Raw genomic sequence first — 16,081 nt, 5'->3', positions numbered from 1 at the left:
ACTAAGCAGATGGCAGCAGACCGGCTCCTGACTTCCAGCTCTGACAGTGATGGGCTTTCGTAAGCCAGGCCATGCATCCCGATGTGAGAAAAGGGGTTTGAGGTGAGACAGGCCATCCCTGCGATGTAGTAGCAGCCAGACAAGTCACTCTTCTGGGCATCAGGGATCGACATTTCTCAGATACTCATTTAACAGACGTAAAATGTCTACACTGTCTGAACACGTGATGATGATACAACTGTTGATACTGCTTCGTTTCACAAAAAGAACACTATTTTCACCCTTCCCAGTAATATTCACAGTGTAGGTCTCCCCCGTGGTCTGCAGGCAGAGGCGGCTGGGGACTGGGGGTCTCAGTGAGGGCCCCGCTCCTGCCCAAGGGGTGCCCGGGGCTGTGGCCCGTCCAGAGCAAGGGATGCTCCTGGTCGAGAGCTCAGGGTGCTACTCGTGCCCTTAGTCCTCTTTCTTCCAGTATTTACTAACCACCCACAGCAGCGACTAACAGTAAGGAAGACCCTCCTCAGTGCAGCAGCATCACTCAGTTCCTTGTGGGTTTTTCCTAAGTCTCCCTCTATTTGCACGCAAAGAGCTTTAAAACACAAGTGCTGGGAAATGCTAGCCTACGCACCGCTGCAAAGATTTGCCGTCCTGTACGGGGTAAGGGCGACGGACTGCAAGCTGGAACGCCCGGCACCACCACCTCCCCACCACACTGGCACTGAGCTGAGTGTGTGAGGCCCGGGCTACCACGCCGACTACCCCCCACAGCCCGAGATACCACTGGCAGTCTGGCCTCCCTCTGGGCTTTCTAGAATGTGTTCATACTCAACGCTCTCAAACCCAGGCTCTGGACACTGACGTTTCCTCTTCCCCCTACACTCCTGCCATTTGCCGCCTCCTCCTCCCCACAGACCTTGACTGTGATGTGACTGAATGGGTCATTGTTGTTGGCTTCAAAGGGAAGCAACCCCCCCACCCCTGACACACACACACACACACAGGACATCTGCACAATGGGAGGCATCTCCCGGGTGGCCACCGTGGAGGCTGTGGCCTGTGGCCCCGGCTGGCGCCCAGCTGCCACACTTACGATCAGCTCCAGGTCGCCTTCAGAGCCCGCGTAGTCTTCCAGCACCGTCGCCTCAAAGCCTAGGTCCTGGATGAGCTGAGCGATCTCCAGTGGCTGGATGACGTCTGGGTGATACTTCACCTCTGCCTTTCCGGCCATCAGGGCAACCAGCACCGAGACGACGCCTGGAACCACGGGGCCCAGTTAGAACAGCGCAGGCAAGGCCTCTGGGGCGCATCCAACATAACCTAACAAAGACAAACATCGGCCCCAGAAGCCTCCCGATCAGGAGTTCTCAAACTTGACTGCACATGAGGATCACAGGGGGAGCTTTTACCACTCCCCATGCTTGGCCCTAACCTCACACCAGTTAAGTCAGAACCCTCAGAGTGGGCGTCAGGCATCTTTTTTTCTAAGCTCGCCCAGAGAGACTGGCCACGTGCGAGAACCAGCGTTCCAAAACAGTGCTTCCCAGAGTCTGGTGGGCCGTGTTCGATGACAGATTCTGGTTTGGTCGGTGTGGGGTGGGTCTGAGGTTCCGCAGGTGCCCCCAGCACCCAGGCCATGCCCGTGCTGCCGGCCGGGGGTCCTGAGGCAGGCTCCAGAGGACACTGAGGATGCGCCCATCTCACAGCCAGCTCACAACTACTGGCTCCTCAGCTAGACGTTTTGCTTCAGACACGCTTCATACACAGAAAACAAGTCTTTCGAAAGTAGTGTTCCTTACCCTTTCACTCTCTAATCCCTTTCAGAAGTGGAAGAGAAATCCTGGACTACAGACCATCAGCTCCAACCGACAACAGTTTGGCTTACAACTTTTTGACTTTCTGATGGTGCGAAAGTACAGCTTCAGGAGAAACGGACTCCAAACTTTGGGTGTGGGCCTTCTCCGGGGCTGGCGCGCTGCTGCACGGGGCTCCGTGGCGATGCCAGGCAGCAGCTCAGGGCCTCGGCTCCCGCCCGGCTATGCCATCCTGAGGGTGAACGACTGATGCACATTCTGACACAGTTCAGGTCGGTTTGGCCAAGCTCTGATGTTTGGTAGGTCCGGGGCATTAAATGCATTTTGACTTACAATATTTTCAACGTATGATGGGTTTATTGGCACTTGACACTATTGTAAGTCGGATGAGATCTGGATCTTGCTAGCACTAGTGTGTGAGTTTGAGGGGGAAGGGAAGACTCATTCACGTGAAAGAAATGTGCTTTAGAAAGGAGGTCATACTGGGTAAAAATGAAGGATTCAAGTCAGGAAAAGAAGCAGAGGCATCAGGAGAGCCAGCCCATGGGTGAGGAAGCATGCCTCAATTTGCCAACAGCCGTTTGGGAGCTCCAGGACACTATGAAGCACGGGGAATGAGGGGCTGGGAGTGTGTCCCCGATTCAGGGCTGGCCGCGCAGGCCAAGCAGCCTGAGCAGAGAGATACATGAAAAGAGAGAAGGTGACTCCGGTGGCAAGGTAGTCATGGTTAAGATATTTTCCAAACAAAAAACGGATAAAATTTTTGCTGCATTTTCAGGTTTAAGAGATAGTACTGGAAATATAGTTTAGAGGATAAAACTGTGGCATGTCTGCAACACTCTGTGGTTCACAGGCGCAAAGGACGGGGCATTTAAAACGGCCACTTCTGGGCCCCTGGGTGGCTCGGTCAGCGAGGCGTCTGCCTTCAGCTCAGGTCAGGCTCCTCAGCCTCTATGCTCAGTGGGGAGTCTGCTTCTCCCTCTCCCTCTGCTGCTCCTCCTGTTCATGCTCTCTCGCTTGCTCACTCTCCAAAATAAATAAATAAAATCTTAAAAAATAATTAAATTGCCACTTCTTTTTTTTAAATTCTTTTTTTTTTTTTAAAGATTTTATTTATTCATAGAGACAGAGAGAGAGAGAGAGAGAGAGAGAGAGGCAGAGACATAGGCAAAGGGAGAAGCAGGCTCTGTGCAGGGAACCTGATGTGGGACTCGATCCGGGATCTCCAGGATCACACCCCAGGCTGGAGGCAGCGCTAAACCACTGCCCTAAATTGCCACTTCTCCACAAACTGCAGGCTATGTAGTCTGGTGACAGTGCGAGGCTGATGGACAGGGCTGGAGGGAAACTAGAGATGACCCCCAGGACCGGCTGGAGGGGGAAGCTACCCACAGAATGTGCTGGGACGTTCACCTGCCCTTCCCATCACTAACTCACTCTGATACCTTCTATCTTAAACTAAACAATTCCTAAAGAGCAGAACGCCAGGTGCCCGAGAACACTGACAAACACCTTCGCTATGGCATTGTGGACTTGCTGCCAGGGTATCAGGGCTGCTGATTACGCAGGGCGAGCACGGTGCCCACCCTGCTGCCTGCAGTGTCTCCCCAGTCTAACAGGGGTGCACAGCTCTCACCTGCTTCTTTCTGCAGCTTTCTCTCTATGTTGGACACACAGGATGCACAGGTCATGCCTGTGATCTGTAAAAAACACTTCTGTGCTGTCACAGAGGTAGAGGCTGGTGGGGACCTGGACGGGCGGCCAGGGCTGTGGTTTCCAGGGAGCCCCTCAGTGTGGGGAGCCCCTTCCTGCACAGACACAGGTACGCCAGCTGTGGTGTGCGCCGAGGAATTCCCTGCACTGTGGTTTCCAACATGGTTGCTGTAACCGTTTTCTAGGATAAAATATAAGAAATCATTCAGATTCAAAGAACAAATGACTTTTTTACAACAGGAGGTTGAAGCCTGACAGTACTGGTGACAGCTCCCGACGAGGCTACACTGGGGCCGGTGCTCCCATCACGCCCTCCCCCCAACCAGAGGCAGAGGCACACAGTCGCAGACATACGAAAAGATGCCAATACTCAAGAATGGAACCTTCCAGTTGAATGAGTGCTCTAATTAGATGATGACAACAAGAAGAACTCAACAGGCCCTCTGCTAGCATATGGATGATCTCCTTGAAACAGCTCTCTGCGGTTCACAGGACTATCATCTCCATCTTACAGATTAAGAAATGAGTTAAAGAAATTTAAAAATGTGCCCACGACCCCAGGTAGTAAGCAATAAAGCTAGCTTCCAAACCAGGCCTCTTTACCCCCAGGATCTGTGCCTTTAACCAGTAAGTATCCCATTCTCGTCAGCAGAGGTTCGCTCTCTCTCTACGAGAATCAAAGGGACCCAAAACGCATCTCCTGAGTTGTTCACCTTTCCCTCGTTGTGTGGCTGAGTCCGGTCTGTGTTCTGGACCCAGATCCTTGTCAGGGGTCCACACTGCACCTACCTGCCCCGGGCCGTGCTCTGCATCTGCACTCATGCCCCACAGTGGCTCTTTTGATAGAACAAGTCCTGAATGTTAACTGAGGCCCAATGCAGCGACCAACTAAACCAACTTTAACGGTTAGTAGTTCTGTGCTCCGGGAGCAGATCTGTCCGCCTGAACACTGAAAATATTCACACTGCTTTCTTCTAGAAGCTGTTACTTTAGTAAACCTCCACATTGGGCCTCTGATATACCGCAACCTAACTTAGGGTGGCTAAGAGGTCAGAGTGAAGGTTAATCTTTTTTTCCATTTGGATATCCAGCTGATCCAGCCCATAAACTGAAAAGACCATCCTCTCCCCTGCTGAGTTCTGGGGATGAGGGCGCAGATGCCATTGGGGGCCGTGTTCTGCCCACCACATATGTACCTACACATATAACCAATCACCCAGATCTGGAATGTTTTCATCACTCCAGAAAGTCAAAGTCACACAATTTTGATGACAGAAAGTACTTTTAAGAGTATACGAAAGAAAAAAAAAAAGAGTATATACAAAAGGTAATTATATAATTTAACAATAAACTCTCACTACTTGAAAATCCACAGCTGCAGAAGACAGGAGTTGGCAGTAACGTGTACCGACAATAGGCCAGGACTTTAAAGTTCTTCTAAATAAATCTCATGTCCTAGGCATCCTGGGATGTTTTGCTCATTTTCTGAAAGGTGCTTAAAGACTATTGCTACTCATTCTGAGTCCAGCTGATTGCCGTGCAGCACCTTCAGTGAAGACCCTCCACCACTCCGGCCTTACGGGACCCCTCTACCTCTTGCTACAGAGCCCACACTTCACCCACCAGCACAGGTATATGCTCCTGGACGCTGGCATTGCTCCAGATGACTCTGCCCTTTGGATCTTAAATTCATAAAAGCTGTATTGTGGCCACACCTCTCCACATTCTATCTCTTGCACCCTTTGATCCCTCCCATACCCATCAACCTGCACTGTACCTGTCCAACCCTCCTGCACCTGTTCAACCCCCTCACCTGTTTTCTGGGTTCACCTGCCCTTCTATCCAAATATCGTGGTCCACAATTTTAATAATATTTCTACTATTACAGAGAATTTCCTACCCCCTACTAACCTGTAATTTGCACTCTGCCATTCTCCCACATTGGGATCTAACTCACCTAAATTCTGGGCTTCAAGAGATTACTAAAGAAAATTGAAATGAACCAACAAAACCCAAACAAGATCATACTACTGAGTCCTTTTTCTTTACCAATCTACACTAATACTATGGGTGGGCATGTAAATTGATTTCGTTTTCTGGAAGTCTACTGGACAACATTATCAAAAACAGTACCTCTAGTTGCTTGACACTTAGTAGAGGCATAACAGATATTTCTAAAGTTTATATTCTGTGACCCCCCAGTAATTATGCTTTCAGGTATTTATCATAAGGAAATAACTAAGTCTGTGCATAAAATGTAGCATCAGATATGTCCATCAGTATTACTTATAATCACATGAACACAAAGTACATGAGAACAGTCTAAGGGGAAACTGATTGACTAAGTCATGGTGTATCCATATGACAGATGCTACGCAGCCATGAAGCGTGGTGTTGCAGACCTCTGGACGGAGCGGTAAGCATGGTATAATACACTGTAGGGTGAAAGAGGCAACCAAACCACCACATATAACACAAATCTATGTTATTCCTAAATATAAATAGTATATGCTTTGGGAAAAGTCCAGAAGAGTATATGTGAAATGAAGTGCACTATGTGGGTACCGGGGGAAGATGCACCCTGCATTGTAGACAGGCAGGATAACAAATACAAGACCCTGAGGTGAGAACAAGCCCGACAGGAGGGCTGGAAAGGTGTTAGACAGGCAGGGAGTCAGGGAGGGGGCTTCTAGATGACCCTGAGGAAGGCTTCAGTGCATCAACAGAGTAACAGGACCACTGCGAATGCTGGGCAGGGAACAGACTGGAAGCCTGAAAGGCAAGAAAACAGCAGGGAGACTAGTTCAGAGCCTCTTCCAGAATCCAGGACACACATGACGGTGGCTTGTACCAGGTGCTGGCCTGTCTGCCCTCATCGCCCATTACCTCTACTCAAGTTCCACCCAAGCGACACTGTTCCCAGGATGTGGCAGGGACTCCCGCCAGGGTGCGTCTGCTGTGTCTCCTCCGTCTTATCTGGTGCAGTCCTGCCCTTTTCTGCCCGCTGAGATCCTATCCATTCTGAAGTCTTACCCAAGTCCAGCTCAAAGTCACCTCTACCACCAAGTCTTTGGGGCCCCACACCCAGATGCTGGTTTTCTCCTCATCTTCTGAATCCCAAGAGCGCTCCACCCACACTCTCCCTGTCACATGTATTCCAACCTGCCTTGGGTGAGGGGTCTCTGATCTGCTTCCCTGTTAGAGTGTGAACCGCACGTGGCCAGGTCCTGGATGGCCTCTGAGCCCTCGGGGCAGCCAGCACAGTGCCTGGGACCAAGAAGACCCTCAACACAGGTGGGAGGAGGGAGCAGAGCCCCCAGAGTGACACTACCCATTTATTTACAAGGATGGGGGAACATGGTACACATGGCAGATGACTTGTCTTCACAGTGTATTCACAGATTCACTCATGTGTTCATTCGTTCATTCAAAAAATACTCACCGTGCAAACAAATGCAGAGCTGATTTCTAGAAAAAAAAACCAGGTCTAGGTTTATTTTTAGCTGTCAAATAAGCTGGACTTCAATGCCTGCCACTTGCCTACACGCTGTCGCATGGTTCCCTTCCCTCTCCCTTCCCTCTTATCAAAGGGGCTGATCCTGCAAAACCACTTTTCCCAGGCTCCCTTGGTAACTGGTTGCTGGTTAAATCTGGCAATGGGAGGTCACAAGTGGGGTACAGGGTACAACAGGACAGCAAGAGAGAGCCGGTGGCGTCTCCCATCTGTCTGCCGGGGCCCGGCTCCTGCTGCGGCCTCACCTATCGGCCCTAGGGCTGCTGGCTCGAGCCAGGCCACCTTGGCCCCTGGGCTCCTGTGGTGCCCTCCACCCTCAGACCCTCCTGCCCAGGGTGCCAGCTTCTGCCAGCAGTAACCTCTCGGTTTCCTTTCCCTTCACTGTTTGGTTGTTCAGCTCCCTCTAACATCCCTCAGTAGTTCCCTGGATTAAACCCCACCACCAAGCACCCCCCACCCCCACCCCGCGAGCCTGCTTGCCACAGTCTTGTCTTTTCCTTTCCCTCCCTTCATAAATCCCTACTGTGTGCTGGGTGCTGCTGGGCCGGAGGAGAAGCTGATCCCACGGTGTGAAGACTGTTTCAAGGAGCTCCTCTTCCTGGTTGAACCAGAATGACCAATCGAATATAAATAATGCCTTTTAGCATTTAAGTGGCTTTAAAGATAGTCACCAGCACACTTACAGTTTATCCTATATATTTTTTAATGATTTTATTTATGTATTCATGAGAGACCCAGAGAGAGGCAGAGACACAGGCAGAGGAAGAAGCAGGCTCCCTGCGGGGAGCCCAACGCGGGACTCGATCCTGGGACCCCGGGGTCACAACGTGAGCCAAAGGCAGATGCTCAACCCCTGAGCCCCCCGGGTGCCCCTAGTTTATCCTAAACTTTAAGATCACCAGATGAAATACAAAACAGCCAGCTAAATTTAAACTTCAGATAAACAACAAATAACTTCTTATTATAAGTATATTCCAAATATTGCATGGGACACACTTAAACTAAAACGGTATTCACTGTTTACCTAAAACTCAAATCTAATCAGGTGTCTACATTTTTATTTGCTAAATCTGGTACATTAAACACTCCTTGGGCTAAAAACATAATTCTCATCATTCGGGCCAATAAAAATCACTGTCCTTTTCCTTCTAGATTTAGTCAAATCCAATTATTCTGGATTATGCAGCTCAATGCAAATTTCTTTTTACTGCCAACAACCTGACTGTAGTTGAAAGACTTGAAACCACGCACAAACACAGTAGACGATGACTCTACTACATTTCCTACCTTTTACGTACAGGATCTACTGTTCCCTTGTGTTTTCCTTATTGATTTTTGTTTAAAAATAAACTCCTTCCTGAAACTTGGTACAAAAGACAGAGCAGAGAACGGGGCCAAGTCAGTGCACGTGACGGACCCACGCCCTCTACGGGGTGTGTGCAGGGAAGCACAGGCCGCAGCCTCGGGAGGCCCACCACCAGCTGGCCGAGCGCTGACGAGGGTCCCCGCCCACACGTCCCCACTAGTGCTGGGCGGCCACGGGCCACAGCACCCTGGTTCCCCCGTGCCCTGGGATCTGAGCCGCCCACACAGCTGTCCGCCACGTCCGACGCCCCTCGTCACCTCCAGGCTCTCTGCACACTGCACGTCCTCTGTACCCATCACCTCCTCCACCTCCTCCATCCCTCCTGGGCTGCGTGTATCCTGCGCCCTCCCAGCCCCCCCTTGACTTCCAGGCTGCCGGGGTGGTGCTCTGGGGAAGTCTCCTCCTCCAGACACCCTTCCTTCCTCACCAGCGCCTTCAGGGCCCTCCCTCTGCCCTTCCCCGGTCACACCCCCTTTCTGTCCTCTGTCCCTCCCATGGCTACCACCCGAAACTGCACTTCCAGCCCCCCTTCCCCGGAATTCAGCTCCAGACCCAGCTGCCCAGCACCTGTGGCCACAGGCCCTCCCTCTCTTCCACAGCCGCCCCATCACCCCCTCGTCTGGACCAAGCTCCTGAAGGTCGTTCCAATGCCTCTCTTGCTCCCCAGCCACAGGCATCCCTCCCCCGCCTCCATCCCCGCTGCACTGCTCAGGTGTCAGCTCACCTGTGCTGCCTCTGGAGAGATGCTTCCTTGCATTTATTTATTTGTTTTTGTTTTTGTTTTTGTTTTTGTTTTTGCTTCCTCGCATTTAGAGGCCGAGCTGAGCTCAACAGGCTGGCCCATGCGGAGCAGCCACCCGCTGACCCACCCGCTGACTGGCCTGTCTCGCCACCTTCCCAGGTCCTCACCCCTGGGCTGCTCTTGGCCACCCCAGCCCACTGAGCGGCCTCCCGGCCTCCCCATCCCCGTCCCCTGCCCTCACAGGCTCACGTGGGACGTGTCCTGCTCACGGGCCCCGGCACAGGGCAGAGACACACGCCTCTCCCCACGACTGTCAAGGAGGCCAAGGAAATCATCACGGAATCCCCATTAATTCCCACTTTCAACAGAATGGGCTCCAGGTGGTGAGACTAAGGTTCTATTTTTCTGGTTTTGTTCGGCAGAGAAATCTGAGAATGTGATGACGGTTCCTCTGGAGAGAGAAGATCCTGACAGTCCCACAGGGCTCTTTTTGAAAAAGAACACAGAATCGAGAGTTCTCTTCAGTTAAAAAAAATAACAACAACAAAGAATTTAGCAATGTAGTCCCAGCCCCATGAGAGGCAAAATCTACACACCAGAAAGTTCTCTTTCTCCCACCCGGACACATTCAACACACAGGGAAACGCTGCGGGACTTGGCCAACCCGACAGGCGAGCAGCTGGGGTGGCTCCCCTGTGCCACCCTGCAGGCACTCTGCCGTAAGGCCCAAGGAGAGAGGAGAAGACCCGGGGTGCCACTACATACCAGAGAGGACTGAAGTCTCAAATCCCATCTCCTCGACGGCAGCTCGGAGTTCTTCCGGGCCAATTATAGAGGGATCATAGAGAACCACTGCGGTCCCTTCAGCCAGAGAGACAGATATTTGCTGCACCCCTTCCCTCTGGGAGATCAGGCCTTCGATCGACTGGACGCAGGATGCACAGGTCATGCCCACAATGGCGAGCATCACAGTATCGCACCTGCCCGGTGCCGGGGTTCTTGGGGCGGGGGCGGGGGCGGCACATGCCGAAAACCTGTTACCTGTCTCACTTCCTGCTGCTGCGGCAGGAAGAGAAACTTTAAAGTTCCCTGGTGGGAGAGCTTCAATGGCCCTCTGCAGGGCCCCTGCGGTGACACAAGAAGGGTCGTACTGTACTTGGGCCGTTCTGTTCTCCAAGGACACTTGCACATTCTGAACCCCGGGGAGTTGGCCTATATTCTCTTCAATGTTCAGGACACAAGACTGACAGTGCATTCCGTCGACTCTCAGCTGCAGGGTAACCACATGGCTCCCTTGATGGCCCAAGGTCTCAGAGTTATTGAGATTCTGGTTATCAGAAGTCAAAGGCATCTTTGGGTTGGTCCTCTGTAACCGCCCAATATCAATGGGTCCCAGGCTTACGGGTGCCACTCTGTTCTTGATGACAGCTTCAAACCCCATGTCGTTTACATGGTCCCTGAGGTCCTGGGGTTGAATAAGATAAGGCTGGTAAGTGATGACTGCCTCCTGGGTGCTGAGGGAGACCCGGACTCTTGCTACCCCTTGCAGCTTTCCGAGCTTGCCTTCGATGGAGCTGACACAGGACTGGCAGGTCATGCCCTCCACCCGAAGTCTGACCACAGCCTCGAGGCCAGGCGAGGACCTCGAGGGCCAGGAGGCAGCCTTTCCTTCTGCAACGCTGGCCTCGAAGCCCATGTCCTCAATGTGACGGCAAACCTGCGGCAGGCTCAGAATGGACGGCATGTACTTCACAGTTGCATTGCCTTGTTCCAGGGAAATCTTAATGCTCACGATGCCTTTCAAACTGGAGATCCTGCCCTCGATAGACCTTACACATGACTGGCAGGTCATACCCAGAATGCTGATGGTGCTGGTGGCCGTCTGAGGAGGGCACACACTGTCCAGGCCACCTTCGTAGCCAACATTGTCAAAGGCAAAGCTCTGCTTCATCACTGGTTCCCAGGCACGAGTGGGCAAAGAAAGTTTAGACAGGATCTAAAAGGAAAAGAAATGCCATTTTTTTAATCCTTGAAACTAAATATTTGCTTAAATATCCTGGCTGGTCTGGCACTGAGAAAATGGACAACAATGCCACTGTGTCAAAACGTCCTGAGAGTTTATGGTCAGAAAATGCAGGGAAAGAAAGCTATAAACATGTTATTGGCCAAATGAAGTGGTTCTGATGGGTTTCTTTCGGCTCGAACAGTCTGCAGCTGTGAACCCAGATGTCAACTGCCCACCTTGGCAAGACGTGTTTCCTAACCTAGACAATGCGGAGGTCTCTCTAGGGAAGGAAGAGAGCGTGATGCGGCTCACGCACACAGAACGAGCACAACAGCACCTCTGCTGCGACCTGCAATCTCCCTGCAGAACTTGGTGCTCTGAGCTTGAACTCTGGGGATCCTGCTGCAGTGCACGTATGGAGAACAGCAAGCACCTGGATTCTGTCTCTCCAGGGGTGCTGTCCTCTCATTCTCTTAGCAGGGGTTAAATTTAACAACCACTGGGCAGGTGTTCCAAATGCAGACCTCTGGGCCCTGTGGGGTCAGACCACATGCTTGTGATAAAAGGTCTGGAAGTGTGTTTGGTGAGCCAGGGGAAATGAGCACAGAGTGGCTGAAACCAAGAGGGGCAGGAGCGGGAAAGCCCGAGGAACCTCCGAGGCCTGCCTCCATGGAGTGTCACTGCCCGCACCCCCCTCCCCCACTCCCAGAAGTCCGAGACAGGGCTTCCAGAAATTAAATGGATGCATTTTCTTAATGTACCGGAGTACAAGCATGATTTCCTGGCTTCTGTCTTCCCATCATCATGTGGCTTCAGCCATTCTATGAACAAAACCCAATCTTCCTTTCACAGGGTCCCAGCCTCCCCACACTCCTGAGTACATATAGTTTTTATACTGGTACTATTACATGCTCTGAAATTCCGGAACAGGCCTTTCTATACAGCACATGATCAAAAAGCATGTCATCGTCTGTGCTTTCACAATCCTTACATCTCCACATGAATCTGTTACGTGGATTGATCCATATCCCAGGGTATAAAACAACTTCAGCTTTTGAGCAGCTCAGCAAAATGAAAGTTTAAATGATTTTTAAAACTGACTATAAATGTTCATTTATACATCTGCAAAGGAAATCCTAAACTTGTCCGGGATTAATAATTATAAAGAATTGTTTTTTTTTTTTTTAAGATTTTATTTATTTATTCATGAGAGACACACACAGAGAGAGAGAGAGAGAGAGAGAGAGGCAGAGACACAGGCAGAGGGAGCAGCAGGCTCCATGCAGGGAGCCCGACCTGGGACTCGATCCCCGGTCTCCAGGATCAGGCCCTGGGCTGAAGGCGGCGCTAAACTGCTGGGCCACTGGGGCTGCCTTAAAGAATGGTTTTAAACTATATTCACTATGGTATTTCCTAAAATAGTAGAGAAAAATGGAAATAATTAAGTAATTCATGGGATAGCAACTCAAAAAAGCATTAAATAAATATACTGAAACTACCTGTGGTATAAATATGGAAATGCAGTATCTGATAAGGATGACACAGCACAAGAGTATTAAAGGACAATTGGGAGAAATGGAATCTGGAACCTATATATCAAGAGATATTTCAGAGAGCTCAGAGATGAAGATGTAAAAAGCAAAAGAGTAATAGTACTACAAGAAAACACAGGAAAATACCCATTATAATCTCAGGCAGGGGAAAATCTAAATATGAAAAAAGAAACAGAAAATTAAAAATATTCAAAAGCTACAGAAGACTGATAAATCTAACCACAATTAGAGAAAACATTGCTATGACCAAAGAAAAAGATAAATGAGAAATGGTGGGGGAGAAAAGATTTTACTTTGTATTGAGAGCTCATTTCCTTAAAATATAAAGAGCTCCTTCTAGGAAGAAAAAGGCCAACAATCAAACAGAAAAAAAGGCAGTCCATCAAAAAGGAAATGCAAATGCCTTTTCAAAAGACACAGAAACAACAGAAAGGCAGGAATGTGACATTCCAACAGCCCTGAAGTACTACTGGGGCTGGCACCGTCAGCCCATTCCCTAGAGGGGGTGGGGGTGTAACCTCTCAGGAGGCCAACCTGGCAATGCACATTAAAATGACAGATCCAACTATTCTTTGACCCAGCAACTCCATCACTAAGAATTTACTCAATAAATATATTTGTACATGTATAAAAGCAAGCATGCAGCAAGGGTATTAAATACTGCAAAGAACTGGAAACATAAATGTCCCTCAATAAGAGGTTGATTAATTCAATTACTACACAGCTATACAAAGAACAAATATCCAGCTCTTTAAAAAGGAATGAGGTAACTCTATATATACTGAAATAGATTATCAAATATATCAGCCAGTGAAAAAAAGCAGGACACAGAATACAGGGTGAATGCAGTGTTTCAGTTTTCTGTTGCTGCATGCAAACCAAATCTAGTGGCTCAGAAGACCGCTCACAGCATTTCAATTTGGACACTGCTCAGCAGGGAAAGCTGGTCTCTGCTGTGGCACAATGGGGCTGGAGGAGCCACTTCCACGAAGATGGCTTGTGCGTCACATGGCTGGCAAATTGATGCTGGCTACTGACTGGAAGCCGTGGGCAGGGACCTCAGTTCTCTTCCATGAAGCCTCTCCACGTGGCTAGGTCGGGTACCTCACAGTAGCTGGTTTCTGGGTTCTGAGAGTGAGTGTCCCAATAGTGAGCATTCCCAGAGAACAAGTCCCAATGCATTAGCACTTACCAAGCCTCTGTGTGCATCACACTTGCTAACTCACCTTTAGCCATAGCCAGTCACATGGCCAAGACCAGCCAATCCGGGAGAGAATTATTTAAGGGCTTAAATACAAGGAGGCAGAGTCTATTAGGAAGGCCACCAAAGTCGGTCTATCATAGCATGCTAGCACTATTTGTAAGAAAAAGAATATTATCCACATAGCTGATTGCATATGCACGGACTATCTCTCAGAGAATAGGTAAGAAACCGGTATGGAGAAAAAAAAAAACAGGAACCGGTATGGAGATTGAGGAGTATCTGGAGCTGAGGCACAGGAGTAGGAAGAGTTACTTTTTAGTGTCTGACCTATTGTATAATGTACATGCATGACCAAATGCTAAAAAATAATCAGTTTAAAAATGAAAATAACGAGTATAAAGGAGATCTAGAACAGCGACTTGATTGTAACTGGTATTAAATACTTGTTTAATTGAAAAAGATGAAAGAAAAACTAAGATATTCGAGAATGCTCACTTTAATATAGGATCTTGATAAGCAGAACTGCCTCCTTAAAACCAGACACAACCCCCAATCACCAAGTCTGTTGGCAAAACAAATCCTTAATGATTTACTATCCAGCTTATTTTGCTTGGTCCTAGGTGGGTCTAGCTAAAACTCACCAAACTCCAAGCCACAATGCTAGCTCTTAATCCCGGGATTAAGGATTCTATGCTCCTGCCAAAAAGGTTTGCAGAAGCACTGGAAGCTATTTGTTTGTAGCAAACAATACTCAGAGGTCCCCCTTCTAGACAGGCAGGTTTCTAAAAGACAAGTAGTTACGAAAGATAAAGCTTTGCATGCAACACAACTTCATGAAACACCAGAATCTTTGTTGGTTTATTTGCAACGTCATAACAGTTGCTGGATATGTGAATAGTCTTTAAGTATATACACAAGGTGTGTGTGTTCCATTCTTCAACTAAGAGGATCTTTGGGGGAAAAAACTCTAATTAGTTCAAACAAACCAACAGGTTGAGGTTTAAGGGCTCATCAAGCAATCATGGATATTTGAGAGGGGGTCCAGAGAAGAACTGTATTTAGGGAAAATCTTAGGGAACCCCAGTGTTGCCTAATTCTCACAAAATTGTGTACTTCTTGAGAACAGATGTCTGGGACTTCTTTGGCAAGCCAAACAGGTTGGGGAAGAACTTTTGCTAGGTTTTGAATTTTTTTATTTTTTTATTTTTTAGGTTTTGAATTTTTAACAAACTATTAGTACAGTGGCTATCAGGATTAGAAGGGTCTGGCAACACAGGTAGTGGGAGGAATTCTACAGAGGAGAATCCAAACATGAATTTCAATTCCTTGCTATTGTCTACACACCCAGGCCACATGGCATTTGCTGTGAGTGCCAGGGCTTGTAAAAGAAAAGTCGGATAAAAAAAAAAAAAAAGAAAAAGAAAAAGAAAAGTCGGATAAAGGAATATAAACAGTTGATTCCCTAAGTAACTACGATTTGTAAATAGGCCAGACTGGTATGAAGGAATTGGAAATGGGGTGCCATGTTTGGATGAAGGGTTTCAAAACCAGACTGAAATTGCAAAGCCCAGAAATGACGTGCCTTCCAGAAAGTGTCTGTGACCACAAATCAAGGAGCAAGTCCACTATGTGTACAACACAAGGACACACTAGCCACCTTTGAGATCTCTTAGTTACACTTGGATCCTCATCATCCTTAAGGATACCACTGGCCCACTTACCCTCCAGACGTCTTCCACTCTGAAGGGTGTGTAACACCCTTAACTCAGGAGGCAAACAATGCTCCTGCATTGAGTTACAAATGTGCAACTCTTCCAGCGTTTAACGGCCACCCAGCATAACTCTATGCGCCTGAACTTTCATGGAATTCAAAATACAGAGAAGTCCTGGCTTTTTCATATGTATGCAGATCCAGTAAGAGCAAATAGTTAATGATTCTCAGTGTTATTTTATGAGGATGGCTTTTATAGCCCTAATGCTCAAGATAATTCTACAAATAGGTATTCTTATCACCATTTTACTGTTGAAAGGGACTCAGACTTATCAAAGGTCACAAATCAATTTGAATAACAGCTAGGATTTAAATCCAGCTCAAAAGTCCAGCCGGCTATTTTTCTAAAACAATATTTAAGGTTACATTTTCCTTTTAGTCATGCTAATTACAGAAAGAGAC

The 16,081-nt window shown here is 48.7% G+C and overlaps 1 protein-coding gene and 1 long non-coding RNA gene across 2 annotated transcripts in view; one reads left to right on the top strand and one right to left on the bottom strand.

Moving 5' to 3' along the window:
* Positions 1 to 11,142, bottom strand: part of ATP7B (ATPase copper transporting beta) — a 33,594-nt gene extending 22,452 nt beyond the window's left edge. Inside the window, 3 exon segments of the mRNA NM_001025267.1 lie at positions 1,091 to 1,254; positions 3,448 to 3,705; positions 9,912 to 11,142. Of these exon segments, the coding sequence (NP_001020438.1) occupies positions 1,091 to 1,254; positions 3,448 to 3,705; positions 9,912 to 11,097 (1,608 nt within the window). The 5' untranslated portion in view covers positions 11,098 to 11,142.
* Positions 991 to 4,140, top strand: LOC119865163. Its single transcript, XR_005376105.1, has 3 exons — positions 991 to 1,438; positions 1,822 to 2,083; positions 3,765 to 4,140. It is a non-coding gene; the product is annotated as an uncharacterized LOC119865163 (long non-coding RNA).
* Positions 11,143 to 16,081: the final 4,939 nt, after the last annotated feature.

This window comes from Canis lupus, chromosome 22, assembly GCF_011100685.1.
Source record: "Canis lupus familiaris isolate Mischka breed German Shepherd chromosome 22, alternate assembly UU_Cfam_GSD_1.0, whole genome shotgun sequence".
Taxonomy (NCBI): domain Eukaryota; kingdom Metazoa; phylum Chordata; class Mammalia; order Carnivora; family Canidae; genus Canis; species Canis lupus.
The sequence above is the reverse complement of the archived record's forward strand: the minus strand, read 5'-3'. Positions and strand labels throughout refer to the sequence as shown.